This window comes from Eleutherodactylus coqui, chromosome 2 (assembly GCF_035609145.1).
Source record: "Eleutherodactylus coqui strain aEleCoq1 chromosome 2, aEleCoq1.hap1, whole genome shotgun sequence".
Taxonomy (NCBI): Eukaryota; Metazoa; Chordata; class Amphibia; order Anura; family Eleutherodactylidae; genus Eleutherodactylus; species Eleutherodactylus coqui.
In genome coordinates this window covers 103,619,023-103,646,789 of record NC_089838.1, presented here as the reverse complement: position 1 = coordinate 103,646,789, position 27,767 = coordinate 103,619,023, and the positions used below count along the sequence as shown (strand labels likewise).

At 46.8% G+C, this 27,767-nt stretch overlaps 1 protein-coding gene across 1 annotated transcript; it reads left to right on the top strand.

The window, feature by feature from the left end:
- The first annotated feature begins 1,622 nt into the window (after nucleotides 1-1,622).
- ATP6V0E1 (ATPase H+ transporting V0 subunit e1) lies at nucleotides 1,623-20,680 on the top strand. Its single transcript, XM_066591279.1, has 4 exons — nucleotides 1,623-1,797; nucleotides 7,012-7,059; nucleotides 17,672-17,784; nucleotides 18,756-20,680. The coding sequence occupies exons 1-3, from the start codon at nucleotides 1,694-1,696 to the stop codon at nucleotides 17,763-17,765; spliced, it is 246 nt and encodes an 81-aa protein (XP_066447376.1). The 5' UTR covers nucleotides 1,623-1,693; the 3' UTR covers nucleotides 17,766-17,784; nucleotides 18,756-20,680.
- The last annotated feature ends 7,087 nt before the right edge of the window (nucleotides 20,681-27,767 follow it).

Genomic DNA, 27,767 nt, shown 5'->3' with positions numbered 1-27,767 from the left:
AGCAAGTGGGGTTATACACTTCTGTATGGCCATATTAATGCACTTTGTAATGTACATCGTGCATTAAATATGAGCCATACAGAAGTTATTCACTTACCTGCTCCGTTGCTGGCGTCCTCGTCTCCATGGTGCCGTCTAACGCTGTCTTCTCCTTCCATTTAGACGCGCTTGCGCTGTGCGGTCTTCTGCTGTTTCAATGGAGCCGCTCCGGCGTGCTCGCACCGCACATGTCTTCTGCGCATGCGCAGACCAGCTCTCCGGCACGAGCACGCCGGAGCGGCTCCATTGAAACAGCAGAAGACCGCACAGCGCAAGCGTGTCTAATGGAAGGAGAAGGCAGCGTTAGACAGCACCATGGAGACGAGGACGCTAGCAACGGAGCAGGTAAGTGAATAACTTCTGTATGGCTCATATTTAATGCACAATGTACATTACAAAGTGCATTAATATGGCCATACAGAAGTGTATAACCCCACTTGCTGCCGCGAGACAACCCCTTTAAAGGGGTTGTCCCGCGCCGAAACGGGTTTTTTCTTTTTTCACCCCCCCCCCCCCCGTTCGGCGCGAGACAACCCCGATGCAGGGACGTAAAGAAAGCTTACCGGAGCGCTTACCTTAATCCCCGCGCTCCGGTGACTTCTATACTTACCGGTGAAGATGGCCGCCGGGATCCTCTTCCTCCGTGGACCGCAGCTCTTCTGTGCGGTCCATTGCCGATTCCAGCCTCCTGATTGGCTGGAATCGGCACGTGACGGGGCGGAGCTACACGGAGTCGGCATCCTGCACGAGAGGCTCCATAGAAGAAAGCAGAAGACCCGGACTGCGCAAGCGCGGCTAATTTGGCCATCAGAGGCCGAAAATTAGTCGGCACCATGGAGACGAGGACGCTAGCAACGGAGCAGGTAAGTATAAAACTTTTTATAACTTCTGTATGGCTCATAATTAATGCACAATGTACATTACAAAGTGCATTAATATGGCCATACAGAAGTGTATAGACCCACTTGCTGCCGCGGGACAACCCCTTTAAGTTCGAGAAACCATACCCTTAAAAACCTGCATCTGATAGAGTCACATGGTTTGCTCTATGATGCCAGGGATTACTCTGGGAGTAATCCAAGAATGTAAAGCCGAATATAAAAGCTGCTGGCAGAGCTTCCTAGGAGGTAATAAATCGTAGTTTCTCCATTACTGAACTGCCAGGACCCTCTCAGCCTCTCTTTAATCCTGCCCACGTATAAGCCCACAGGACAGACTTTGCCAATTAGCTACAGTGTGACTAGTCTGCTTATTAACATTTTCTGCAATACCTCTGCCCTATTCAGCAATTCCACCAACCAGATTGGTTGCTTGGGTTGGCTGATTCAACCTGATTGGTTGTTTGGGTTAGCCGATTCAACCTGATTGGTTGTTTGAGTTGGCTGATTCAACCTGATTGGTTGTTAGGGCAGAGGTGCTGCAGAAATTGTTACTATGCCTATCTGCATCCAGAAGCTTTAGTTATTCTCTACATGATATAATACGTTTAACATTGGTCTCCGGAAAAATGTCTGCCACAGCTACAGTTTGTCCTCTAGGGCCAAGTGTTTCCTCCCACAGGCGTGGCTGGGCCGCCTGTCACATGACGGTGTAGGTGTGGTCACATGACTGGCAGTGCTTCCAGCAGTAGTCGGTGGTGTTGTGAGGTGACGACATGGCGTACCCCGGGCTGCTCATCCCTATCATCGTCATGACCGTATTCTGGGGCGTTGTGGGCGCCGTGCTGCCGTGGTTCGTCCCCAAAGGACCAAATAGAGGGTGAGTGTGACGAGTGCTGAGACGTGTTAGTGCCGTCATAACTGCCGGCCGGCGGAGGCGCCACACGCCGCAGTGGTGTCCGGCATTGCTGCAGAGGGGACGTTTAGGGAGATACTCATTGAAGGTTACATTTATGGCCATAATGTTTAGAGTCTGGGGCAGCTAGAGGGCGCTGGTGAGGCGTGTGCCATGGTGGTGGGGGGCATGTGACATGGGGGGCGCCACTCTGCCTTGGTCAGGGGGTTTAGATATGGGGATTCAGCCCTGTAGTCTGTCTTGGTGAGGTCCCTGCGGCGTCCTATAGGGTGTCGGCGATGGAATATGTGTCCACCACTTCCCCATAGCCCTTTCTTATGAGTCAGGTTTTCTTCCACTGAGGATCCACCACGGACGCCCGCCCGCGTGATACAGGACGCCCGCCCGCGTGATACAGGACGCCCGCCTGTGTTATATAGGATGCTCCCATGCATTATATAGGATGCTCGCACTATATAGGACATCTGCGCACATTTGGATTATCGTTCAAACTAGCGAAAATGAGCGCTAATCGCACAGTGTGAACGCAGCCGGTGATTATTGTTCGCTTCTCATTCGCCGCCCAGTTTCTGCCGGCATGAAGATCATCGGCGGCTCGGTTACTTGTACGGCCCATGTGACCGGCTGACCCGTCCTGGTATTGATCTGTCTGCACTGTTTCCCCAATACACATGTGGTAAAAAAAAACATTTATTTTTTAAACTTTTTTTTATTTCTCCAAACCATAACTATTATTATTTTGGGGGGATGAAGGAGCCATCGATGTATCTGTGGTATACACATGGTTCAATTTGCCGCCCGCGAGTGGAGAATCGCTATGGTTCTCCACTCGTGGACAGGGGGGGGGCTGCGCTTTCCATAGCATCACTATGGCAAGCGTGCACTTTGCTCCCCGCAGCCGGATTATCGCCGCAGGGAACGCAATGAATATTCGCCCGTGGACAGGCAGCCTGCGGCCGCTCCCACAGAGGTGTTTGCAAAACGCTGCGTTGGAAATCATGGCGTTTTACAGCGAATTTTTTTTTTTTTTTTTTTTTTTTTAACGCACCCTATTATTGGGATGAGATATGTTAAAAAGCGCTAAAATGCTTGAGAACAGAGCAGATGGCGCTCAAAAATCATGGCGTTCGAACACCAGTCTGTGAGGCACCATGGAATGCTGTGAAGAGCGCCCCCTATATGTAACCCCGGCCTATTTCTATAGAGTTCTATTTCTACTATTGAAACAATGATTTTTCTTCTTTTTAATGCGTGTGATAATGTCGCGGTGCGGTGACGCCGTATGGTTCTCGCAAAGCCCATCACATTTGCATGAAAAAAATGGCATGTTTACAAGTGCGATATATCAGTCTGAGTTTCTCGGACTGATATCGCACTCTCCCAAGTAAATGCGTCCTAAGGGGTATTTCTGTCTTGGACATTTATGGTATAAATACCTGGTAGATCCATTTCCCACCTCTGGAACTCATAACTATGTCAGAACGGGTCCGTCATCCCTGTCCCACCTGATTAAAGGGCTTCTCCAGGACTCTCATTTCCATGACCGTCTTTTCATTGCTTATTATGCTTGTGATGCACGGTCGCGTGATATGTGGTGAATGGACTGTCATTGATACATGTGTGTGAAGACCCTGCGTATCGATGCACATGAGAAACGGATGGCAGCGTGCTCTACATCTCCTCTGTGTACCGCGCAGCGTGTGATCCGCTGTCCATACACAATACATTGTGGACAGGCAGCCCTTACATCTGTAGCCCAGCTATGAAACAGAGTAGAAAATTAAATGCCCATGTGCGTGTGATATGTGGGCATGCGCCATGCACCTGCAGACATAGGCTCTGCCATAAGAGGTGGCATATGTTTACAAAATGGTAAAACGCTGTGGGAAGATTGGCAGCGTTTAACGTGTACCCCCGGAGACAGAAGCCCTTACCAATGGTGGCCTGTTTTCAGACTAGCTCATCGGTAGTTGACTGGCAGGGGTCAGCTGCTCGGGTCCCCCTCTGATCAGCTATTCGCTGGGCTGTGGTAAGCATGGACATCACTGTCTACATTGTAGCAGCCATGTGTGGTCTTGCAGGCATTGAATCCAGTGGGAGTTGTACCTGTAGTACCAGATGAGCTGTGGGATCAGTAGAGATGTACCAACTCGGACTCAGGGGTTCATGTCACGGGTTTTTGTTTACCGCGTATTAAGTGTGCGTTGCATGGAGGCTTGATAAGCGGTGAATGCAGTCAGTGGGCTTTCATTCTTCCATGACACTGTGTATCCATACACAAGGAAATAAATCGCAGCATGCTCTATTTTTCTGTGTATAATACGCTGCCTGTACAGACAGCATTTCGATACACATCCCTGCTCTGAATTAAAAAAAAGTGTGTGTGTGTGTATATATATATATATATACACACACACACATATATTAAAATCACATCACACTACAGATGTCCGTGACGTCAGATTCTCGGGCATGTGCAGTGCCATACTCGGACTGGGCTCAGGACGCCCTCGACAGACCACCAGTAAGGAGGATTGGTAGTCTGACTGTCCGACAAGCTCCAACCGCATCTTTCCCGCCATCTATAGACAGGTGGCGCCATCGTTACACCCATGTCTGTCGGAACTATTTCCAGGCACTTGGCTGAAGGACATTTGGTCTCACAGCACCCATTACATGTACTGACTGACACCCACTGTCGCCTCCAGTTTCAATGTAGTCCCATGACTTTTACATGTCCCCCATGGGCACCGGGTATACCAGTGTGTATATTTTTGGCTGGGGTCTGGCCATCTTTAGATGGGCTCACAGACCTTGAGCTTTCATGTCTATGGCAGATGGCCCCTGTCAGCAGCTCACTGGATATGTTTCCCATCACAGCAGCTCCTCTGACAATGCTTGTAAGCACAGGAGTCCATCATCACCTCTACACCAGTCTGAGAGCGGTGGTAAGCCTTCCTCTGCCCGCATGTTTGGGCATACAGACACTGGCAACAGGCTGCTTACAACTAGATGCATCAAGATGCTTTCAGGTTAGACCGGTCAGGTCATGTAGACACATAAGAAAGCCAAACACCATTATATAGACTACACAATGGGATGTGAAGCTTTATTTGCTTGTTCAACTTTGATGCATCTAAAGGTACCTTTAAAACAGGACAACTCTGCAAGTAATGGCTCTAACCTTAGTTCTTCAGTGTAAACATGGCCACCTCCAGCGTGCTGAGTGATAAGTCTTTTATTTCAGCTCACCAAAAGACAAGTTGATTAAAAGTCACCTGGAGTCAGTCGTTTGTATTTTAACGACTTGCACAGAGTCCCCCCCCCCCCTTGAAGTATATGTTGGGAAACAAGTAACAAACAATGAGCGCTCTGTGTAAAAGCAAAGGAACTGTTTGTAAACTTCAACAACTTTTTCGGAGCAGCTGTCTGAAGGATCGTAGTTCTCTGTAATGTACCCCATCATGCACTATGCAAACAGATGGCACATGTGTCCTGGACGTACCTGGTAGGGTATCATGGCCTACTGTTTAATACCGCCAAGACTATCTGAGCTGAACAGCTGGGCCTCTTCACACTGGCGATTGTGAGATCACTGCACCAAAATCGTAGCTTAGTTCAGACGATTTTTGAGAGTTAGCGATTCTTTTTCTTATGAAATAATGCATTGCATCGATTAGTGTTTCTAATCAAGGTAAAACGTTTTTCTAATGTTAAAAACACATCGCACGAAAATCCCAAGTTCATGCGTTATGATGCGATAAAAAGGAGGCTCCAGAAGAAAACATAGACTAGAAAAACCCGCAAAACACAGAAAGATAAGACGTGCCACGATTTTTTTTGCCACATCGCACGAGTGAAAACAACTTTGGTTTCATCATGCCGCACTTTCACTCACTCTCGCATCGTGCAAAAATAGCACAATTTTATCGCCAGTGTGAAGGCACCCTAAAACCACCCTCACACTTTGCAAAATTGATGCAGGTGTTCCGCAAGAGAATACGCATAGCATTTAGTTGTGGGAAGGCGCAGAGTAGTTGCGCAACTGAAATGTACGTATTCATTTGTGGTTTTTGGGGGGTTTTATCGCGTACATAAATGCATTATGATCACTGTGTATTTACACACTAAAAGAAAACCGCAAGAAGGTGCAGAAGACTTCTCCTTCCTTCCTGTATATATCTTGCGTATTCACTGCATATCTTTAACGCTTCCATAGACTTCCATGGGCGATTTTTGGTCCATAATACAGACCAAAATGGAAGATGCTGCAATTTCCTCCCCGCGCACGTAAAATCCCCACCTATGGAAACTCCACTGCAAGTCTATGCTAGCCATAAAATGGGCATATAAAATATTTGCGTAATACAGACCACAAATATGCCCACGTGAGCCCATGGCATTTAGGTGCAGATTTAGCCACTAATTGTGGATCTGTTGCAGCATTTAACCCTTCCAGAGCTTGAATTCTGCTGCAGAAATAGAATTTTTAAAAATGCCTTCTATTCATTGCAGAAAAAATCTGCAGCGTGTGAAAGATTTCTGAAGTCTCCTCTACATGGTCTGTTCTGTAAACGGCACAGAACTACAGCAGCTATCCTGCGGCATTTACGGCCCCTGTGAAGCCGGCCTCAGGCTGCAAGTTCTGGCCCCACGTTGCATCTGATAGCTGACAGCATGAGCGATCCCTACGATCCTGACTGTTATGTGACTTAATACCAGCACGCAACTAGGCCCATGTTATATTTGTGTTAGGATGTTCTCCAATCATGACCTGTTGGGGGGCTACTTGAGGACTGGCATTGGGAAGCATTGCATTAGATGGCAGGGCTGTGAAGGTGGTAGAAATATCCTGACTCTGGCTTCACACTAGAAATGTTATATATTAGGCCTGATGTTACCATTTTACTACAGAAAATGTTGCGTTTTATACTTGAGCCATTTACAAAGGCGTTTGGCTCAGGGGCTTATAAACTCCACAGCCTTGGTTTAGGGGTCCGGGGCGATGGGTGATTGGTGTGTATGAGCACTGTCCCGTATTCTGCTGCTCTAGTCTTACTCTCTACAGAAGTGACAAAGTGTCCTCCTTTTAATGGAACTATGTAACTTGTGTTTAATAAGCGTCGTCTGCGAAGCATCAGTTGGTTATATGACCGCTAATTCCTGCTTCTCTTCCAGAGTCATCAATACCATGCTGGTGACGTGCGCCGTCTGCTGCTACCTGTTGTGAGTATAAACAGTGGTGTTTTGTGTCCCTACGCCATGACTTTCATACGTCCTTCTAGCCTCTCCCATGTGCCTGACTGATAACTCTTGTTGGCCAACAAACTAGCTGTACATAGGAGCCATTCTGTCTACTAAACATAGTCCTGGTGAAAGGATCATCCGGGCAGCCGAATATCTGCCTAAGGCCTCATGTCCACGGGCAAAAGAAGAATTAAAATCCGCAGCGGATTTTAACTCTTCTCCTGCCCGCGGATCCGCACCCCATAGGGATGCATTGACCACCCGCGGGTAGATAAATACCCGCGGATCGTCAATAAAAGTGATTAATAAAAAAAATGGAGCATGAAAAAATCTGGACCATGCTCCATTTTCGTTCGGGTCTCCCGCGGGGACGGCTCCCGCAGGCTTCTATTGAAGCCTATGGAAGCTGTCTGGATCCGCGGGAGACAAAATTCGGAATTTACTCATCCGCTCCGGTTCTTCCCTTCGCCGCGGCTCCATCTTTTCTCCGTTGCGTCCGGATCTTTTTTCTTCGGGCCGGCGCATGCGCGGGGCACGTCACCGACGTGCCCTGCGCATCCGCCAGGCCGAAGAAAGAAGATCCGGCTGCGACACAGAGAAGATGACGCCGTGGCGAAGGGAAGATCCGGAGCGGGCGAGAGGTAAGTTTATTCTTATTTTTATGCCTCATGTCAGCGGGGCAGGAGGGACCCGCTACGGATTCTACATGGAGAATCCGTAGCGGGCCTGATTTTTTTTTTCCCCGTGGACATGAGGCCTTATTGACAATAACATAGCAAGTATGTGCAGAATTATATATTGAGCAGTTTGTATAAACCTTAGAGGACCCCATTAATCCATAAGGCGCCTATGTAATATACACATTGTAAATCGCCTTGTTGACCCGTCCCTCAGCTCCCCAACAAGCATTTAGTGCTGTTATAATGTATCGCGCACATTACTAGATCCTCAATACTACTGTATATTATAGTATCACTAGTTAATGCTGGTAGAGTTCTATAACGTTGGCTGGCACAGCTTGACATCTGTGGAAGGGGTGTTCATGCTCACATGGTTTTAAGAGGTCAAAGGCGTCTATTTCATACATTCCTTATATTTTCATCACCTATAGATTTATAAGCATATTAAAGGGATATTATGGTCATAGGTCATTTTTATTTATTTTTGAAGGTTTAGTCCATCCACCATCTCTATCTGCCCCATTGAAATGAATTGAGTGGCGCTACTCCACTCATTTCAATAGCTGAGCACAACACGGTGTCTGCGCCATTGTGTGGAATGGAGCTGCTGCTGCGCTTGTGCGACCAATGGCTCCATTCCCCACAACACTATGGAAATGGGATCTTGCATCTAGAACTGTAAAATTGGGGGGGGGGGGGGAACACTGGTCCTCCATACTCTGGATTAGTGGGCTCCCAATAGTCGGACTCCCACGATTTATCAGTCTTTACTAGAGATGAGCGAGTATACCCGCTAAGGCACTTTACTCGAGCGAGTAGTGCCTTAGCCGAGTATCTCCCCGCTTGTCTATAAAGATTCGGGGGCAGCCGCGGGTGACAGGTGAGTTGCAGGGGGGAGAGAGGGAGAGAGAGATCTCCCCTCTGTTCCTCTCCCCCACCCCCTACCGGCCCCCGAATCTTTAGAGGCGAGCGGGGAGATACTCAGCTAAGGCACTACTCGCTCGAGTAATGTGCCTTAGCGGGTATACTCGCTCATCTCTAGTCTTTACCCATCTAGTGGATGGGTCAAAGCTTGAAAAAACTACCTCCATCGGAATATCCCTTTAAGGCCTCACACACTAGTATCTGAACCCACGGATTACAGCAAGGTCTGGCCACTCAACTTTCCCTCAACAGATGTTGCGGAAAACGAGGTTTGGGACCGTTTAATTTGAAAGCCTGTTCCTTTTGTTTCGGGTGTATGAGGGAGTAGGTGGGGAACAGCTGTTGGTGGAACAAACATTTAGCTGATAGTTAGTTATAGATGGTGTATGGGCAACTTTAGGCTACATTCACACGGGCGAGCGCAATATTGGGCTTTGAAACTCTGCAGGGTATCACGCTTGTCAATGTGTGTTTTACCCATGAATGCAAGGCGTTTTTCTATGCAAAAATGCCACATATCACATGAAATTCCGATCCTCAGGCACTTGTTTTACACACAATAGAGGATCACAAGTGGTTCCCATTGATTTCATTGGGAAACTTTGCATCACACGACATGTGAGTGTCATACAAGGTCTTTAAGGTCACATTGAAAATAATAGGACATGCAGCAATTTTATTTTATTTTTTTAATCGCTCCATTCAAAAGAATGGCGTTCATATTCAGCTTCTCGCAATGCACAAAATTCGAGTGAGTATAGCCTTAGGGCTCATGTCCACGGGGAAAATAAGAATTAAAATCCGCAGCGGATTTTAACTCTTCTCCCGCGCGCGGATCCGCACCCCATAGGGATGCATTGACCACCCGCGGGTAGATAAATACCCGCGGATCGTCAATAAAAGTGATTTAAAAAAAAAAACGGAGCATGAAAAAATCTGGACCATGCTCCATTTTCATGCGGGTCTCCCGCGGGGACGGCTCCCGCAGGCTTCTATTGAAGCCTATGGAAGCCGTCCGGATCCGCGGGACACAAAAATCATATTTTACTTACACGCTCCGGTTCTTCTCTTCGGCGCCGCGCCATCTTCTCTCAGTCGCGGCCGGATCATTTTGCTTCGGCCCGGCGCATGCGCGGGGCACGTCACCGACGTCATCATGCACATCCGCCGAGCCGAAGAATGAAGATCCGGCCGCGACGAGAGAAGATGACGCCGCCGCGAAGAGAAGAAACGGAGCGGATGGGAGGTAAGTTTATTCTCATTTATTGTTATTTTCAGCGCTCATGTCCGCGGGGCAGGAGGGACCCGCTGCAGATTCTACATGTAGAATCCGTAGCGGGCCCGATTTTCCCCGTGGACATGAGGCCTTAGAGAAACTTGAACACACACGTGAACTATAGATATAGAGCAAATGCATCATTAAAGGGCTTTGTCATTTAAAAAAAAAAAATCAATACTATTCCTCCCCAGGCCATCTTCTTACCGCATCTTCTCTCTGATCTCCTCCAGCCCTCTGGGTCACTTAACCTCCAGCCGTCTGGATCCTCTTCTTGTTATGATATGTCCACTCTCAGCAGTCTCCTTATGGCAGGTCAGTGTACATTACGTCACTAGTGACGTAATGTTCACTGCCTAGGAAGTAAGCCGATCTATTGCCGAGACTGCGCATACGCGCTGTCTTTCTGCAATAGTATATGAACTCTCACGGCGAGACAGCACGCATGAGCAGTCTCGGCAATAGATCGGCACAGCCTGCTAGGCTATGATCACTACGTCACTAGTGCAGGAAGGAGACTGCAGAGAATGGACGCTTTGTCACCAGAAGAAGAATCGGCCTGCTAAGGGGTGAGGTGACCCGGAGGACATCGGGAGACAGGAGAAGATCGGTAGGGAGGAGATACAATAAGACTGACAGGGGAAGAATAGGTAAGTATAGAATTTTTCTTTTCTCATAACACAAGGGTGCCTTCACAATGGCGTGAAAACCGCGCAAGATTTGTATGTTGCGTAACGCACAAATATGGACCCAATTCTTTTGATTGGGGTCAAACAGCGGTGTTTTCCTACATGGCATTGTGATGCAAGGCTATGCAGGAAACAAATCGCAGCATGTCCCATCTTGCTGTGTGATCTCACATCGCAGCGCCCATTGTTTTCAATGGGGCTGGTGGCGGCGGCAGCAGCAGCTCCATTGAAAGCACTGGGAGAACTTTGCGATCCTCTGCTTCGGCTGTGGCAGCGAATTCCCTTAATTCCTACAGTGATGCAAGGCTGTTTTCACGTGAAAACCCCTTGTATCCACGGGAATTTCACATGGTGCAGAGTGCTATATTCACGGCCCCATATCGCACTCCCAAGTGTGAAGTTAGCCTTCCAGTAATGTATTTAGGGCGCCCATACACACTGCAGTTATACACTCACGGCTTCTGGACGTAAACATCAAGTATAAGGTGATCTGCATGCAGCGACTAGTAGATCAACCACAGCGTGTACAGATACCCTTACCCATGCATGTAGGGTGTATTCAGACGGTGCCCGTAACACTGCTTCTCAATGCTGCTGTGGTCTTTCCCACATCCAAATCCATGATAAAACCTTGTGTGCTTTTTGTTGGTCTTTGAAAAGCACCCTTCCAAGCTTTCCATGTAATTTCTATGGCCTGTGACCAAAAAGGTTTTAGGCTGTATTCATACTGGGTGGTTTGGGTGCGATTAAAAGCACACGCTTTTAGTGATGTTATTGCATCAAACGGTAAGTGTCAAAACAGCGCATGATTTTGTTTTTACCCCTCCTAAACATATTGTGTGAATGTAGCCTGATGGGGAAGGGGGTCGCCAGATCAATATTGCAGATGGAAAACTGTATGTGGTTTTACTGCAGTTTGACACAATCCCTTTAGCACTTCAGTATTGAAAACTGTATCAGGATCACAAGTTATCCCCTACCCACAGGATAGGAGATCACTTGCTGATCAGTGGGGGCTCATCACCCCACTAACCCTAAAACCGAGGGTTCAATGTCCCACTCTGTCACTGCAGGGTTGCTTCGCCCCCCAAAGTGAAATTGGAACGAACGTAGCGCTGGCCAAGCATGCATGGCTGCCTTGCCGCTCCATTCACTTCCATTGGGATGACAAATACCCAAGCTCTAGCAGTCCAACTGAAAGTGAATGGAGCAGCACACACTTGCATTCAGTCTCACTGCTGGCGGTGCAGTAAGCCCAGAGGGGGGACGACTGGGGGCACAGTACTCCCCTTCTCAGGATTGGTGGGGTCTCAACGGTGACACCCGCACCCATCAGCAGGTTATCCCCCATCTCCTGGAATACTTGTGATCCTGGATCCTCCTTTTATACTGCAACTATATTAAAAAAAAACAGCAATTACAGTGTAAAAAAAAATAAGTTGCTGCAAAATCGCATGCAGTTTCTCCGGTGCGGTTTTTGATGCAGTTTTAATTGTTGGAAGCGGAGGACGGGACCTGCAAGATGCAGCTAGGTCCACCGTCTTCTAGATTTTCCTGTGGCTCAAAAGCTAATTTGCATTTAGGCTTTTTTAAGAAGCGAACCGCTAAATCGGCTAGCATGTATAGGAACATGGGGTGAGATCCCATTAACATTGGGCCGTGTGTACATCTAACATCACCCTGTCTTCCTCTCGGGTGATCGTGCCCACAAGCTGGCAGCTCCTGAGATTTCCATGGGAATATGATCTGTAAGGAGCTGCAGGAAGCTACTGGACTTTTCCGCCCATCTACATAAAGGCTAGTAGTAATACTGCAGCCTATGGCCTCTGATAGTCTCTGTAGATGTGAAGGTGTCCGCGTCGGTGGAATGCTTCTCTGCCCTGATAATAAGCAGGCCTGCAGGTTGTCATGAGATTAATGGAGTCCAGACTCCTGGCCGGCTCCCAGTTTCCAGCCCACGTGCTCCGGCTAAAGGTTCCCGTTAACTCCTGCTTGTTTCTGGCTTTGTCTAACAAGTGCCTGTTTAAGACCGCAGCGGGCTGATCTTTGTTGGGAACATCGTGTTGTGTGACCTGATGTGTTGATCGCTTGGGTACACGGCACAAGTCATTCCCTAGTGACGGCCGTTTACGTAAGAGCCGATTACATGCAGGTCCCAATCATTAGATTGCTGTGGAGTTGGCCTGCCGTCGTAGGACAGTAGCGTGAAACGACTGGGCACGGCATGCCTTGAAGCCTAGAACTTTGGGTAGGTGGCAGTGTAAATACGCTGGCTTCTGTAGGTGTACTGTACAACTTGTATTTTTTTCTGCCCACCATCAGTCTAGGAGGACCCGACAGCGGAAAAACTAAAGCATTTTGGTGATTTCCCCCCCCCCCCCCCCCCCTATATTTCAAAACTTTACTTATTCTGTTGAGATATTAAAATGCAGTTCAGCCCTGTGATACAGCAATATGGGAGCGTTGGACTTATGACTGCAGAATAGGCAGACCTAGTTCAGGGGTTTGGGAAAGCTGGATGGATATTTTTTTTTTCTTTTTTTTTGCCCTTGGCAAAACGTGTGTTTCAATTATCCAACTCATCCATCATGTGCCAATAGCTTTACTACTATAGATTCCCAGGTAATGGTATCTTACCATGGTTACATGCAAATTGAAATATGGAACAGTATCTCTACAGCACCACCTATTGGAAGGCAGCATTCCTGCAAGTCAATGTCAGACTTTTTAATAAGCTTTGTAACAGTGACTGGGAATTGTGAGCCAAAGGAAGCATTTTCTCCAGAAGTAGATAACAAGACACAGAAAGCTACGTCGGGGTGATTGACCCACGTCTATAAGCCTCCCAACTAGCCAAGCCAAAACCCTGCTGCACACTGATGAAGGGTAGTCTCCCCCAAAAGAGCTGTCTTTGCATGGTTGTCGTCGTCTTCTGGAGATAATGCTGGCTTTAGCTCACAATTCCCAGTCATTGTTAGAAGGCTTGTTTAAAAAAAAAAAAACGCCTGACATTGACTTGCAGGAATGTTGCCTTCCAGTAGGTGGTGCTGTAGAGGTATAGTTCCACCTTTTCATTTGCATGTATTTCCCAGAGGAGCATGGATGGCATTGTGTCTCCTCACCCCTTCTAGGCGCTCTCCTTAAGGAGAAACTAGACCTTTCCTGGACCGATGTTACATGTAGTGTATTTCCATGAATGATCTGAATTGGCTGGTTTTCCATCAAATTAATTTAAAGGGGAAATCCAACCACAAAAAACCCTATTTGTGTGTGTGGGTTGTTTTTTTTTTTTTTTTTTTTTTAAACAACCAAGTCATAAGAGATGGTGTAGGCAGGGAAGGTGGGCTGTGGGTTTACCTAAACAGGTGGAGGTACCAGGGTACTTACCACTTGTGCCAGCCCTATAATCCTCAGTAAAGACTTAAAGCCCGACCCTCTGGTGTGTTGTTCCATTGTGACCTTATCTGCAGTATAATCAATATTTTTTCCATTTGATGCCATAGTGACCTGTATCGCCCAATTATATAGTTGGGGGATAACATGGCACCTGTGATTTTAGTATGTGGTATCTGTTTTAATTGAGACAATAAAAGTTATATTTTAGAGTATAGAAACCTTTAAACCCTGTATTCAGAGCAAAGCGCTGTTGATTTGGATATTATATATTTTTTTGCTTAGAATGAAATAAATCTCTACCAAATGTGTTGGTTTGTATGCCTTTTTAGGCCTGCTGTCCAAGGGCGATATTTCACTGCGTTACCCCCGGCGATAATCTGCATGCGGGTAACGCAGTGAATGCTTTCCATAGGATAACTATGGAAAGCGCAGCCCAATGTACACAAGTGCAAAATCGCTCGTGTTCCAAAACCACAGCTTGCTGCGATGAACCTATCATTAAGATGTGTCCATTGTGGAAAATCACACAGAGTGCCCCCCGGGGGCAGAAATCCGCGGCGGTATATCGCACCGCCCGTGGACAGGCAGCCTTAGAGGATGGGCTCACAAACTCTACCAATCCTCTGAGAGGGGCGTGGCGATCAGCGTCGCACAGCTGACAGACTGTAGTGAATCTGCGGTAATTTTATATTTTCAGCTAATTATTTAAGGAATTGCACATAATGCACTATTTCCCTGACGTCTAAGAAATTGCCTAAAATACACCTTTGGTTTGTAATTGCAAAGGCTTAAAGGGGTTCTCAAACCTTAACCACAGGATAGGTCATCATTAGTGATGAGTGAGCATACTCGCTAAGGGCAATTGCTCGATTGCGCCCCCCCCCCCTTGCTGACTGCTGCAACTCACCTGTCACCCGCGCCGGCAGCCGAACCTTTTCTCCCGAGCGGGGAGATGCTCGCTAAGGGCAATGCTCGATCGAGCAATTGTCCTTAGCGAGTATGCACGCTGATCTCTAGTCGTCGTCCTCATTAGTTGATCAGTTGAGATCCACTGCTCAGGATTTCCACCGATCGGCTGATTTGAAATGACAGCGATACTTGGGTGAGCACTGCTGTCATTACCAGGCACAGCATCGTGCATTGCATAGTGGCTGTGCCTGGTATTGCAGTTCGGTCCTATTCACTGAGCTGCTCTTAGGCCATGTGACTGATGTAAAGCCCCAGTGCTCACCCAAGCACCGCGGCCTCTTCTGTCAGTTAATCGGCTTGGATCCCGAGCAGTGGATCCCACAACTCTATGACCTATTCTGAGGATATGTCATTAATACTACAGTCCCGAAAACCCCCTTTGATGTATTCCAATTTGATCCAACACATGAAGGTGACACCGTATTTCTACAATATATGTGTACGGTTCTATCGGAACGCGATGATGCATTAGATGTATTTCTCCTCTGTTACACTGTGGCACATCAGTAGTCACACTCGTGATATTGTAATGTTTCATCGCATTGCCTCCGCACAAGTCCATAACAGAAAAACAACCCTTTATCACTCATCAGCGGTGAACTGAACCAAGGGATCCATCTCAAGTAGCTGCTGGAATTTCTGGGGCAGCGTTACATAACCACGCTCTATCCAGGAGCTCTGCAATCTCTGCCTGGCTTGCTGTGTTTTTCTTTCTTTTTTTTTTTTTTCCCTAAACCCTGCAATGCAACAAACAAGGCTGAAAAATGCGGAGTATAAACCTCACGAGGACGCGGCTCTGACAACATTAGCAGTTTACTTTCCAGCTGCAGAGTAGCTGCACAATGTGGCTTACTGTTTAATCTCATTGCTTCATAGCTTGACGTACTGCCATATATGTGATGCGAGGAATGCACCGTATAGCGTAGAACGGTTTTCGGTGGCTGCATGCTTTTTGCTCTGAACACGTCAATCTGTCAGCAGTAATGTGTTCCTATTGATGCGTACAGTACACTTGTACATGAGGGTAATCCTAGTTTTACAATGCCCTAACCCTATGCATTGCAGAAGGGGAGTTGCAATCTTTGGGGCACTCTCCGTGCAATGGTTGCAAATGCAAATTTTCGCAAAGCCCAAAGAGCGTATTGCAGCGCTGCTTGGTTGTTAACCCCATTCTGAGAATGGCGTCTCCCTTATATTTGCAACGATGCTGTTTGTGTCTATAGGCTGCGTTCACAGGGGGTCTTTTGCATCCCATTCTGTTCATTGGGAATGCACCCTGTAGCTGTGGATTGGCATATCTATTCTATTATTGATTCAGAATCCGTCATGAAATCTGCATGTGAATGAGCTTCATACAATGCGGACAATCCATGTGTGGTGCCTTTAACATCTTCGAATAGCCAATAGCGAGTTGCACCCGAGATTCTCGTGCACCGCTTGCACAGCACATGGACCCCTCATCTGTGTGCACAGTGGGAGACCGCCAATTTGTATGAAATATTCTTGTGCGAGACTCGAAAATAGGGCATGCTGTGGTTTTTAAATTCTTTTTCGTCCCACTGTGAGAAAGTATCTCCCATGTAAGTAGACCCATTGCAAAGAATGTGCATCTTGTAACGCACAAAACTTGCATGACAATACGGCCGTCTAAGTACAGCCTAAGGCTACCTACACACTGGCGAACGCTCACCAACGTGCGTTTTCACGCGGCTGCAAGGCATTTTCCTGGCAAAAGCTCCTCCCATCACTTCTGGTATGGCTTTCAGGCGTGTTAGAGGATCGCCAAGTGTTTCCCATAGTTTTCAATAGGGAAACCTCCCATCACACAGCGTGCAATGTGTTTCACTGTCCCATTGAAAACAATGGGTGATGCGTTTAAGGGAACACGAAAAGATAGGACCTACCACATCGCGCATGTATATGACTCCACTCAAAAGAATGGAGTTCATATTCAGGCACTTTTTGTGCCCCTCACAACACACCAAACGCGCACGAGATTCCCGGCCGTGTGAAATTGACCTAATGCTAATTTGCAGTAGAAATCTGAGTCTCCGCCATAGGTTTCTGCTGTAGATATGAGGCGGATATCAAACGTGGATTTTGAACTTGTGAATGAGACCCTAGAGTTCTTGGCAAAACTCTCTGGTTTTCATTATATTAATGTTAGCCCACAAATTGTTTATTATCCCTCCACAGGATAGATAAATGATTGCTGGCGATCCGACTGCTGGGACTCTCCACCTATCCACTGATGCCAAGAGAGCTGAGTACAGTGCTATGTCCATCAGCCCCACGGAAGTTAATGGGGTGGTGGTCACACATGCGTAGCACTGCTCCATTCTGCCGGCAGTGTGCTGTTCTCTGTGGTCAGACCACCCCATATCACTCATTTTGTGGGATAACCCCTTAAGGGTACTTGCTTCAGTTCTATTCACACATTCTAATGCCAATCCATACTCAATCAAAAGTTAAGCAACAAATCTCAAAATAGCACAAATTTGCTGCTCGTCAGAATTGGGATAGAGGTTTGCTACAAATCTATATTTGATAAGAACTTATATGACCTTTATTCACTATTACTTCCAATAATAGAAGTGTGCTTGTCTGGTCATGGTTTCTTGCATCTAATATGTCCATTTTCTGGTTCTCTCCTACAGCTGGCTCATTGCAATACTGGCCCAGTTAAATCCTTTATTTGGACCTCAGCTAAGTCCGGACGTGATCTATTACCTTAAATACCATTGGCCTTAAACCATTTCACCTTACCAAGGTAAGATATAAAGCCATCCAAGAACACGTACATGAGATAGCGGTGTAATAATGGAGGCAGCAGTTTGCAAGGCTTCCAATAATTCGTCATGTTCAACCATCGTGTTTAAGATGCTATGGTGCTCATGACATGCAATTCGACCGGTTTGCTAGGGACTTGTACAGTGTGTTAGCACCGAAAAATCATATCATTAATTTTTTGAGGTGAAGTAGGGGCCATATTGGTTGTCACCAAGAGATGGATTTAACTAAAAATTGGCTGCAAAGGAATTGTAACTACTTTTAAAGGAGTTGTTCTTTGTTGGACATCATACAGCGGGCTTCCCTGCTTGGCAGCCACACTAAGTGAGCAGCTCCTGTTCTGCCGGACTCGAGCTATCATGATCATTTGAATGGCTGTCATGCAATACATTTCCTCTGCAACAACTGCTTCAGGGGGAACACATGGCTGGGTGCTGCTTCACTAGCAGTAGGACCTGTGTGTGTGCTAGGAGCAGCACCCTCGGCTATCGGCTTATCACCCCAGCGCTCACATTTTGAAGAGGTTGTCTGATAAGGCAAACCCCTGAGGATGAATGGAACTTGCATTTATTGGTGCATCTTTGATTCTCCCCCTTACCCACCCACCCAGCCCCTCGCCCAGTAATGATGGCACTACTGAAGCTCACATAGTATTTGAGATGCTGTTATGATGGACACTGAATTAACGGCAGGGCATAATTCCTGTAGTCCACGTTGTCCAGTCAGGACAGCACCACAAATACGATGTGAAATTCAGTAGTGCGGTCATAATGGTCTCGTCAAAACAGAATTATTGGTAGGTGGTACATATATTTTTTTTACATTACAATAAGCCATGTTTTATATAAAACCGAGAATTTTGAGTAATGTTTTTTCTCCGAATTGATTTTCAGTTACGTTGTATCAGTATTATTGGTCTATAACTCTTTTTTGCTCTCCCTTGCCTTTCAGGAGAATGACCCGATGAAGACTTGCCTTAATGTTTTCCAGTACCTAAAATGCCTTTAGTATTTGTATTACTTGAATCTTCACATTTAATGCCTTCCTAACACTTATACCTCTTGTTTGCTTTCTCCAATCTACATTTTACTAGTTCACTCCGTGAGAGTGACATTTTATGAAATTTTATTTCAGATCCCAAATTAGGTAATTCTGTTAAACGGTTTATCTGGGACTTGGAAGGTTTTCAACACTGGGAACCTGAGACATGGGTAAAAGGAAGCAGTGTAATATCCCATGGCCACTTGACTGGCGCCCCAATGGCTCTAGCAGTATATGAACTCCACTAGAGCCATTGGGTGACAATGCCAGCTGATGGTAGGACATTACTGCTCTATGGATAAGGCATTACTTTGCTTTACTCATATGACAGGTCTATTGGTTACAAGCAGCAGAGGCACATATACATTTCAACCAAATGCATGGCCGGCCCATCATCATTGATGTAGCATGCTGACCTAGACAGCCGACTGCAAAGGCTCATGAGTTGCGTACATGACATAAGTGGAAGTCCGGTGATTTTGATCAAGCTCAGGACCAGCTAAACGGCACACATTAAGGCCTCCTTCCCACGAACGGATTTACGCCGCGTAAATCCGCTGCGTTGCCCCCTGCTATTAGGTTCTATTGAACCTAATAGCACAATGCTCACGATGCGTAATTCCACCGCGGAATTACGCACCGTGAAATCCCCCGTCCTCACCCGCAGCATGTTCTATTTGCCGCGGGTGTACGCGCTGACGGCTTCCATTGCAGTCAATGGAAGCCGTCCGTTCACACTATCTCCCGCTGCAACCAGCGGAAGATAGCGTGAAAAAACGCTTCCCCGCCTACCGCCGCGCGTCATATGACGCGGCCGGCGCGTCACGTGACACGGCCGGCCGCGTCATGTGATGCGGTGGGCGTGTCACATGACGCGACGGCGGTGGGCGGGGAAGCGTTTTCACGCTATCTTCCGCTGGTAAGTATGGGGTCTCTGGGGGGTGCCGTGACGGGCTTCACTGCGGAATATTACGCGGCGGAGCCCGTCACGCTCGTGGGAAGGAGGCCTTAAGCCTGATTCACATGAGCTTATTTGTGCGCGCATTTACACATGAAGGTTTTGTGCACACAATACGCAGAAAATAGAACCCATTGATTTTTAATGGGTTCATTCACAAGCGTGTATTTTCTCTGCACATTTCAGTCACACAAAAAAATCCGTAGCATGCTCTATTTTCCTGTGCATTTGCGCAGGAAACTAAGACATCGTGAACGCAAACTAAATGGTCAACATCGGTGCATGCTCTTTTTGCGTGCACAAAAAGTACAGTAAAATACGCTGACATGCACGCAAAAATGCTACAAGCATTCTGCAGACGCACCGCACAAATGTGCTTTTGAATGTGTGACTGATCTTGCCATAGTCAGATGATCACAGGGCCGCTCAGTGCTGCATAAATGGATGATTCGAGATTACTTGGGTCTCTGATAACCCCTTTTACAGTATAGTTTTACTCCTATTTTAAATTGCCTGAGGTTCCCTACAATTGTTTAAAACATTCCCCCTCCCCAAGTCCCAGACAACCCTCTGTCACAAAATGATTTTAGACCACCCGATCCCCCGACAAACCGCTGCAGTTGGTGGGTAGGGGAATCTTCTGTATTTTATAAATTATTGGACGCTAATGCAGGAGAAAATGTGTTCCGTGTCTCTTCCTCTTCGTTATTGAATGGTTTCCAAATATGCCTGCCCTATTTATGTATTTTCTTCATCTTTTCTACGAAGTACATTCTGTTCCCGGTGATCGTCATCGCCACAACTCACTGTGTGCCTTTAGTCAGATTCCTGGAATTTTGTGTTTTTAAGAGAATTAAAAAAAATACTTGTATGGAAATGGTGAGCTCTGTGCGTCCTACGGTTCTTGCCACAATGGAATTTTGCTAATTGATATTCTGAAGAGATGGTTTTTCTAATGAAATTTGCAAAATTGACAGTTGGAGGGCGCCTTTTAATGTGATCCTATAACATGCTACAAAATAGTAAAAATAATGCTTTTATTACCTGTTTATGGAGCCGGCTATGTAGGTCTTGTACAATGGCTGTACGCCGTCTAATAGGGGAACACACACATCCTTGGAGGGTACAAATGCTTCCTAGAGAGCCACAGACGTAGGAGCTTTGTAATGTGTGGGCCGAGCATGCATGTGACTCAAGTCCTGGACAAACAAAGATGGCCGCCCCGCTTCTAGTATTAGTATGCATTGGTAGTCTAATACACTCCATGCTGCTCTGATTGGCCAGCACTGGTCAATCAAAGCAGTTGGGGGCATGAGAATCGGCTCGTCTAAAACAAGCGAGTGACGTAACCGCTAAGTCGTTCACACTCGTGCAGCCTGTTTGAACAGGCAGATACATGGTTGGCTCATTCAAACCAGAGTCATTCAGTCCCTTTATAAGCGAATCGGAGGGACTGAACGATCGCTGTTTAAACCCAACAATGGTTTTTATGCACCCGGGCGATGGATGCTCCCGGAGGTGTCTGACATGCGCACCCCGCTTGCTCTAGTATAATAACACATATGTTTGCCCGTGCCACAAGTGCATGGTATAAGAGCAGTCTCGTCTGCTACACATCACTTGACAGCTATCTAATGTATGACCGCCATAGGACAGTCTAGTTTCTATGGAGTGACAGTGCTATTTAATAGTAGTGTATGGTCTGAGGATTCGCAGCAAACCTATCTGCCTCCAATGACTCAGCTCTTTCAGTCAAAGTTGATTTGTCATGCAGCAGAGAACGGAAATGCAGCTTGGCATCTGCTGTTTTCCATCTGGTTTTACATTATTAATCGGATTTTTCTAAAAATAGAGGTGGAAAATATTGCTTAAAGAGACTGTCACCATCATTTTGCACCCTTTTCTGAGAGCAGCATAATGTACTGACGGTCACACGGATTACAGTAATATGGATCTGTGCAGTAGTTTTTGAGAAACTTGCCTTTTATCAGTTGCAGCACATGCACAGAGGACTAGCTACACCCACCCCACCTCCAGCCAAGGATTGACCGCTGTTTGGCAGGTCTCTATACACAGTAATAAGCAATCATTGGCTGGAGACAAGTGGGTGTGGCTAGGCTGCAGCTCATGAATATGCAGGACTACTTCTGTGTCTGTTTTTTATTATTAAAATATAAGTTTCACCAAAACTACTGCTCAGATCCACACAGCAAACCTATCACTGCAAACAGTGCGACGGGCGCTACCTTTATGGTGGTTTCAGGGAGAGCTACAAAAAAGATGGTGACCATCTCTTTAACATATTAAAATTATAATTGGTGAGAAGTCCTTTTCCCCCCCCCTCCTATGGATTACCTATTCTCAGGATAGGTAATCAATACATGAATGGTGGAGGTCTGCTGCTCAGGCTCCCCACCCATCAGATTTCCGGTGCCACTCTCAGCGTGGTCAGCACTGGAAGCAGATGAGCGCTAACAACACTGAAGTGGCCCAGTTTGGTACTGTAGGCACTAAATTCAATGGGAGCTGTGCCCGCAATGCCAACCCTGGCTGCTGCATTATGAATAGTGCAATCTGCTTTGTTTGCTAGCGGTGAGGATCCTGAGTTTGCAGACCTCCCGCTGATCATCTAGTGATCTATCCTGAGGAAAGTTCACCAATATTAAAAAGGCCAAAAGTCCCAGACAACCCCTTTAAGTACTGAGATCAAAGGCTGAAATAAAAGGCTGTATTATGGATCATCTGCCTATAATTTTATAGGGATTCTATGTAAAATAAAAAGTGACAACCTCCACCTCATGATGTATTTATGGCGTATCGTCCCCTAGCAGTGTTTCTTGAGAAAAGTATGGTGCCTAACATGGAGTTATTACAGGTCCATAATGAAGGTTTGTAGGAACCTGTGTGCAACCATACAAGGTCTGTGCACATAGCTCTGCTTAGTGCATGAACCCCAACTTCCTCATCACGGTGATCGTTTTGGAAGAATAGTTGCCAGACCTTTCCAATGCCACTCATTACCGAATGTGCATGCTGCACTCTCCGAAGCCTGCCACAAGTGGCACTGGAAGAAGTGGTGGGTAAGATGGCATGGAGCAAGAAACTTCTGCTTGCTTTGGAGTACGGGGCTTCTGGTAAGGGTAGGACTATGGGAGACCACCAGTAGTGGACAAGACTCAGTTCCACAATACATATTTCCTTTGTAAGGTTTTCCCGGACTGTAATGTCGATGGCCTAATCAGTTGTGGCCCAATGCCAGAACCCCTACTGTCAGCTAAATTAAAACTGGCTGTGGAGAGTTGCAACCCCTTAATTAAGCCGAGTTGTAGTCAGATAGTAACTTAAAACGCCAAGCCTGGAGAAACAAATATGGCCACACCAGCTTCTCGGACTACCTGCTGCACACTGTACATCATTAAGGCTCTTCCACACCGGCAATGAATTTTCCTGCAATGCAAGACTGAGTGAAAGTGCATGATTTTGAAACAAAGGATTTTCAATGGTTTCGTTCTCATTTGCGATTTAAAAAAAAAAAAAATCTGCGAGATCGCCCATTGTTTTAATAGGGCTAGTGGCAGCAGTCTCGGCCCCATTGAAATCAAGGGGAGAAGATCGCACAAGAGCGTTAGAATCCCCCATAGTGAGAAGGGGGCAGAGCTACAGGGGATCTCTTACGTAGCTCTCCATATTAGGAGAGAGAGGGGGCAGGGCTAGAGGGCTTTCCAGAGAGTGGGGGTGAGGCTAGAGGGTGGATCCCTCTAGCGCTGCACCTCTCTGGGTTAGATAAGTCACTGAGAATCCCTCTATCCCTGCTCTTGGGGAAGCCCTCTATCTCCAAATATGGGGAGATATGTAAAACATCCCCTGTAGCTCCACCCCCTCTCTCCTCACTATGGGGGATTCCAAAGCTCTTTTGCAATCTTCTCCCATTGATTTCAATGCTGCTGTCGGCCCTATTGAAAACAATGGGTCATATCGCAGATTTTTTTTATCGCAACTTGAAGTGAAAACATAAATTAGAATGAAACCATTGAAAATCATTGGTTTCAAAATCATGTGTTTTCACTCACTCTTGCATTGTTTAACCAGTGCTGCCAGTCAGATCAGCATATTGTATCTTGGACTACTGATGTATTTTATGTACAGTGTGCATCAGATTGGCAGAGAAGTGGTTCAGCCATCTTTGTTTCTCCAGGTCCGGAGGGTCGCTTTAAGTTTACTTTTAGAAGGGACGATTATGGCTCCCGTGCTTTCACATTGGAGGGCTGTTCAGTTTATGGAGGTGAAGCGCATCAGAGATCTCTTCCGGCTGCCCACCTCCATTCACGGTGAACAGTCAGTTCAGGATGAATGACTGCCTGTTTCCAATTGAGCGAGAAATCACTCATTAGATGCTTTGTTTCAGTGAGCTGAAATAAAATGACTAGCAACTAATGAGTGATTTCTCGCTCGGTACCCTGTAGGGTCCTGCGTTTAAGTAGAAAGGTGAAGAAAACAAAAAGAGGGGTGGGGCTACCTAAATGGGTGAGTGACTTGGAAAAATTATAGGTAGAGGAACGTGCAGAAGATGTGATTCTTCATTAGGATGGTGGGTCATGGAAAAGACCAAGTCAGACCAGGGTCCTGCTTTAACACAAGGTCAGAAGTTTCAGAAAACCTCTTAAAGGGGAAAGGGACTTGTTATTTGTATAGCGCTAACTTATTCTGCAGCGCTTTCAGATAATTTATTACACACCCCCCCCCCCCCCCTCCTTCCCGCTTATTGGGTCCACCCCTCTGCTCAGTGCAGGATTTACTAAATCATCCCAGACAGATGTCTGTCCAGCCTTTGAACACTTCCATTGAAGGAGAACTCGCCACCTCCCGTGGCAACCTGTTCCAAACTGGAAACTGAAGAAAGTGGTAGAGCACATATAATAAAAAATAATAAACTTTATTTGTATAGCGCCAACATATTCCGCAGCGCTTACATAGACAGGGGAAATACAGAAAGACAAAAGTACAAACATTACAGAACCACGGTTACATATAGTAATCAGCTGATGGAAACAATAGGGGTGAGGGTCCTGCTCCAACGAGATGAAACGTTGCATCTGAAAGATCATGAAAAGCATTCCCTAAAAGTTTGTCCTAGGCCCAATGTCCTGAACATACATGGAGCAGTCATCATAGACTGAAAGATGTAAGGCTGTGTTAGTAAAACAAACATTTATTCAGCAACCTCCTATCTAGTGCATATGGCCACCTTTTATACCTTACCCTAGCTCTTCAATTGAAGGCCTTATGCTGTTCACCACAAAGAGTGGCAGTCTCTGCAGTCACAGGATGTAAAATGATGGCTGTCGCAATCAGGAGGGTAAATCATATTCCATTGACTTTCTCTTGCTGCATCTACTTTTGCAAAGGAGAAACCTTTTACATGAAGTGACCAATGTTGACTGCAGCATGTAAGGGGTTAACAGCGGGGATCGTTGTTCAAAACTATTCCCGCTGTTACAGCAGGAGGTCTGCTGGCAGTCACAGCTGACCCCCGCTGCGGCAGCTGGCATGGACTCAGCTCCCGAGTCCACACCATCCATAGGACGTAAGTTTATGTCTATTCGCAGTAGCCCCTTCCCAGCCAGTATATAAACTTACAGGAAGGGGTTAAAGGGGTTGTCCCGCGCCGAAATGGGTTTTTTTTTTTTTTTTTCAAACAAACCCGATGCAGGGACCTAAAAAAAAATCCGCACAGCGCTTACCTGAATCCCCGCGCTCCGGTGACTTCTTACTTACCTGGTGAAGATGGCCGCCGGGATCTTCTCCCTCGGTGGACCGCAGCTCTTCTGTGCGGTCCATTGCCGATTCCAGCCTCCTGATTGGCTGGAATCGGCACGTGACGGGGCGGAGCTACACAGAGCCGCTCTCCGGCACGAGCAGCCCCATTGAGAAAAGCAGAAGACCGGACTGCGCAAGCGCGGCTAATCTGGCGATTAGACGCTGAAAATTAGACGGCACCATGGAGATGAGGACGCCAGCAACGGAGCAGGTAAGTGAATAACTTCTGTATGGCTCATAATTAATGCACGATGTACATTACAAAGTGCATTAATATGGCCATACAGAAGTGTATAACCCCACTTGCTGCCGCGAGACAACCCCTTTAAGCGCCAACTGCATACAGTTACACACTGAACTCCATGATGAAACAATATGCATAAGGTTAGAACAGCATCACACTGCGTCTACTGAAGAGCTGTGTCTAGTTCATCTTCAGAAATGCCCCACGGTGGTGGCACCTACTCCGTCCTGCCTGTCAATAAATGTAAGTATAACAAAGGGTTAGAATTGTTTTCTGCTGTTGTCTTCCAGTTGGCCTAAACTGCGTATATAATATATCAAATACTGATAGAAGAGCTATTTTCTATTCTCTACGAATGCGATACGTTTTGCAAGGAAAACGCAACACTGCGCGTGTGAGTGAGAAAGATTGCATGTGACTCCAGTACTTCTAGTAGTAAAGAGCGCAGCGCATTCGCACATGACAGGACGTTGTTTGTCTCCCATAGGAAATAATGGGTGATTTCAAATAAAAGTAGGACATGCTGCAAGGTTTCATCCCACAGCATCGCTGCGAGAGAAAAGTCACATGTAAATACACGCACTGCAAATAATGGCTTCTATTTCTGTGCGTCTCACAAGACAAACATTTCCTGTATTGATACAGCCTAAGGGCTCCTTCACACTGGCGATCGCGATACCCCCGCGAGAAATCACAGCAAAAAAAAATAAAAAATTGCATTTTGGTTCTGAGATGTTTGAGCGGCAGCAATGCTTTCACTGACAGGTAAGCTCGCATCGCTGCTGGGGGTGGGGATTTTCACGCGCAATAGACATTAGCAGTTTAATATAAAAACCACATTGCAAGTTTGTGCGATACGATAAAATAGAGGCTCCATAGGGAAACATGGGCGATTAAAAAAAAAAAAAAAAAAACGTAAAGATACGGCAGTGATTTTCAAATCTCGCAACATCACGAGAGAAAACATCGCAGGTGTGAATGACGTCATTGAAAAGCGTGGGTTTCATAATTCTGCATTTTCACATTTTTGCATCACACAAAAACCACGTGATTTTCTCGCAAGCGTGAAGGCAGCCTAAGGGGCCTCTCACAGAGGATGGAGGAGACGGCACAAAGCACCGCAAGCTGCGCTAAATTCTGCATCGAAATCCACAGCTAGAGCTCCTTGCAATCGGGGGTTCTGCTGTTCCGTTTGGGGAGCAGGAGAGGGAAATCCCCACGACCAGACGGTTACGCCTCTGGATGGACCCTGCTGACTATAACGGGGTCCATTCAGTTTCCGCTCAGCTGACCAATTTTTGAACAGCGCTGCATGCTTTTTCTTCCGTGTTTTGAGCCGCATCTGCGGCTGGCTGATATTCCAACGCAGCTACACAACCAGCCTTAGACCCGCGGATTTTGGAGTGGAGCTCCGCAGCTGTGGATTTGGTTCCTGAAGCAGTTATCCCCACAGCATTGGTGATGAATGACTGATCGCTGCTGCATCCACCCCGTGAACACAAGGGGCGCCCTTCTTGCTATCCCTGGGGGTCCCAGCGGTCAACCACTGGCGATCTATCGTTTATCACATGACTTTGGTGGATACCCCCTTACTAGTAGTCTCCAGTAGTTACTAAGCTGCTGTGCAGCCCCTCATACATCCTCCTCCCCAACTGCTGCCTAACTAGAATACTCCTATCGGCCCGATTATAGACTGCGATTAGATAATCGATTTCCCATTAATGTTGTTAAAATCGCCCAAACCAGATGTTAACCCCTGTGAGCCGCAGGCAGCGCTCCGAGAGGACTCCCCCTTCTGGAGGCTGCAGCCCCCTCCTCGCTATGTAAATGAATGAATGCTGACCCCTCCCACCGAGGGATTCCCCGCTCCACACACAGCGAGGACACGTATGGCGGGGCCGTC

Bases quoted from the DNA above. Each gene is read 5' to 3' on its own strand.
- ATP6V0E1 (XM_066591279.1), top strand. From the start codon at position 1,694: ATGGCGTACCCCGGGCTGCTCATCCCTATCATCGTCATGACCGTATTC. The intron at 1,798-7,011 runs GTGAGTGTGACG...CTTCTCTTCCAG, and splicing joins CCCAAAGGACCAAATAGAGG to AGTCATCAATACCATGCTGG. The intron at 7,060-17,671 runs GTGAGTATAAAC...TCTCTCCTACAG, and splicing joins GCCGTCTGCTGCTACCTGTT to CTGGCTCATTGCAATACTGG.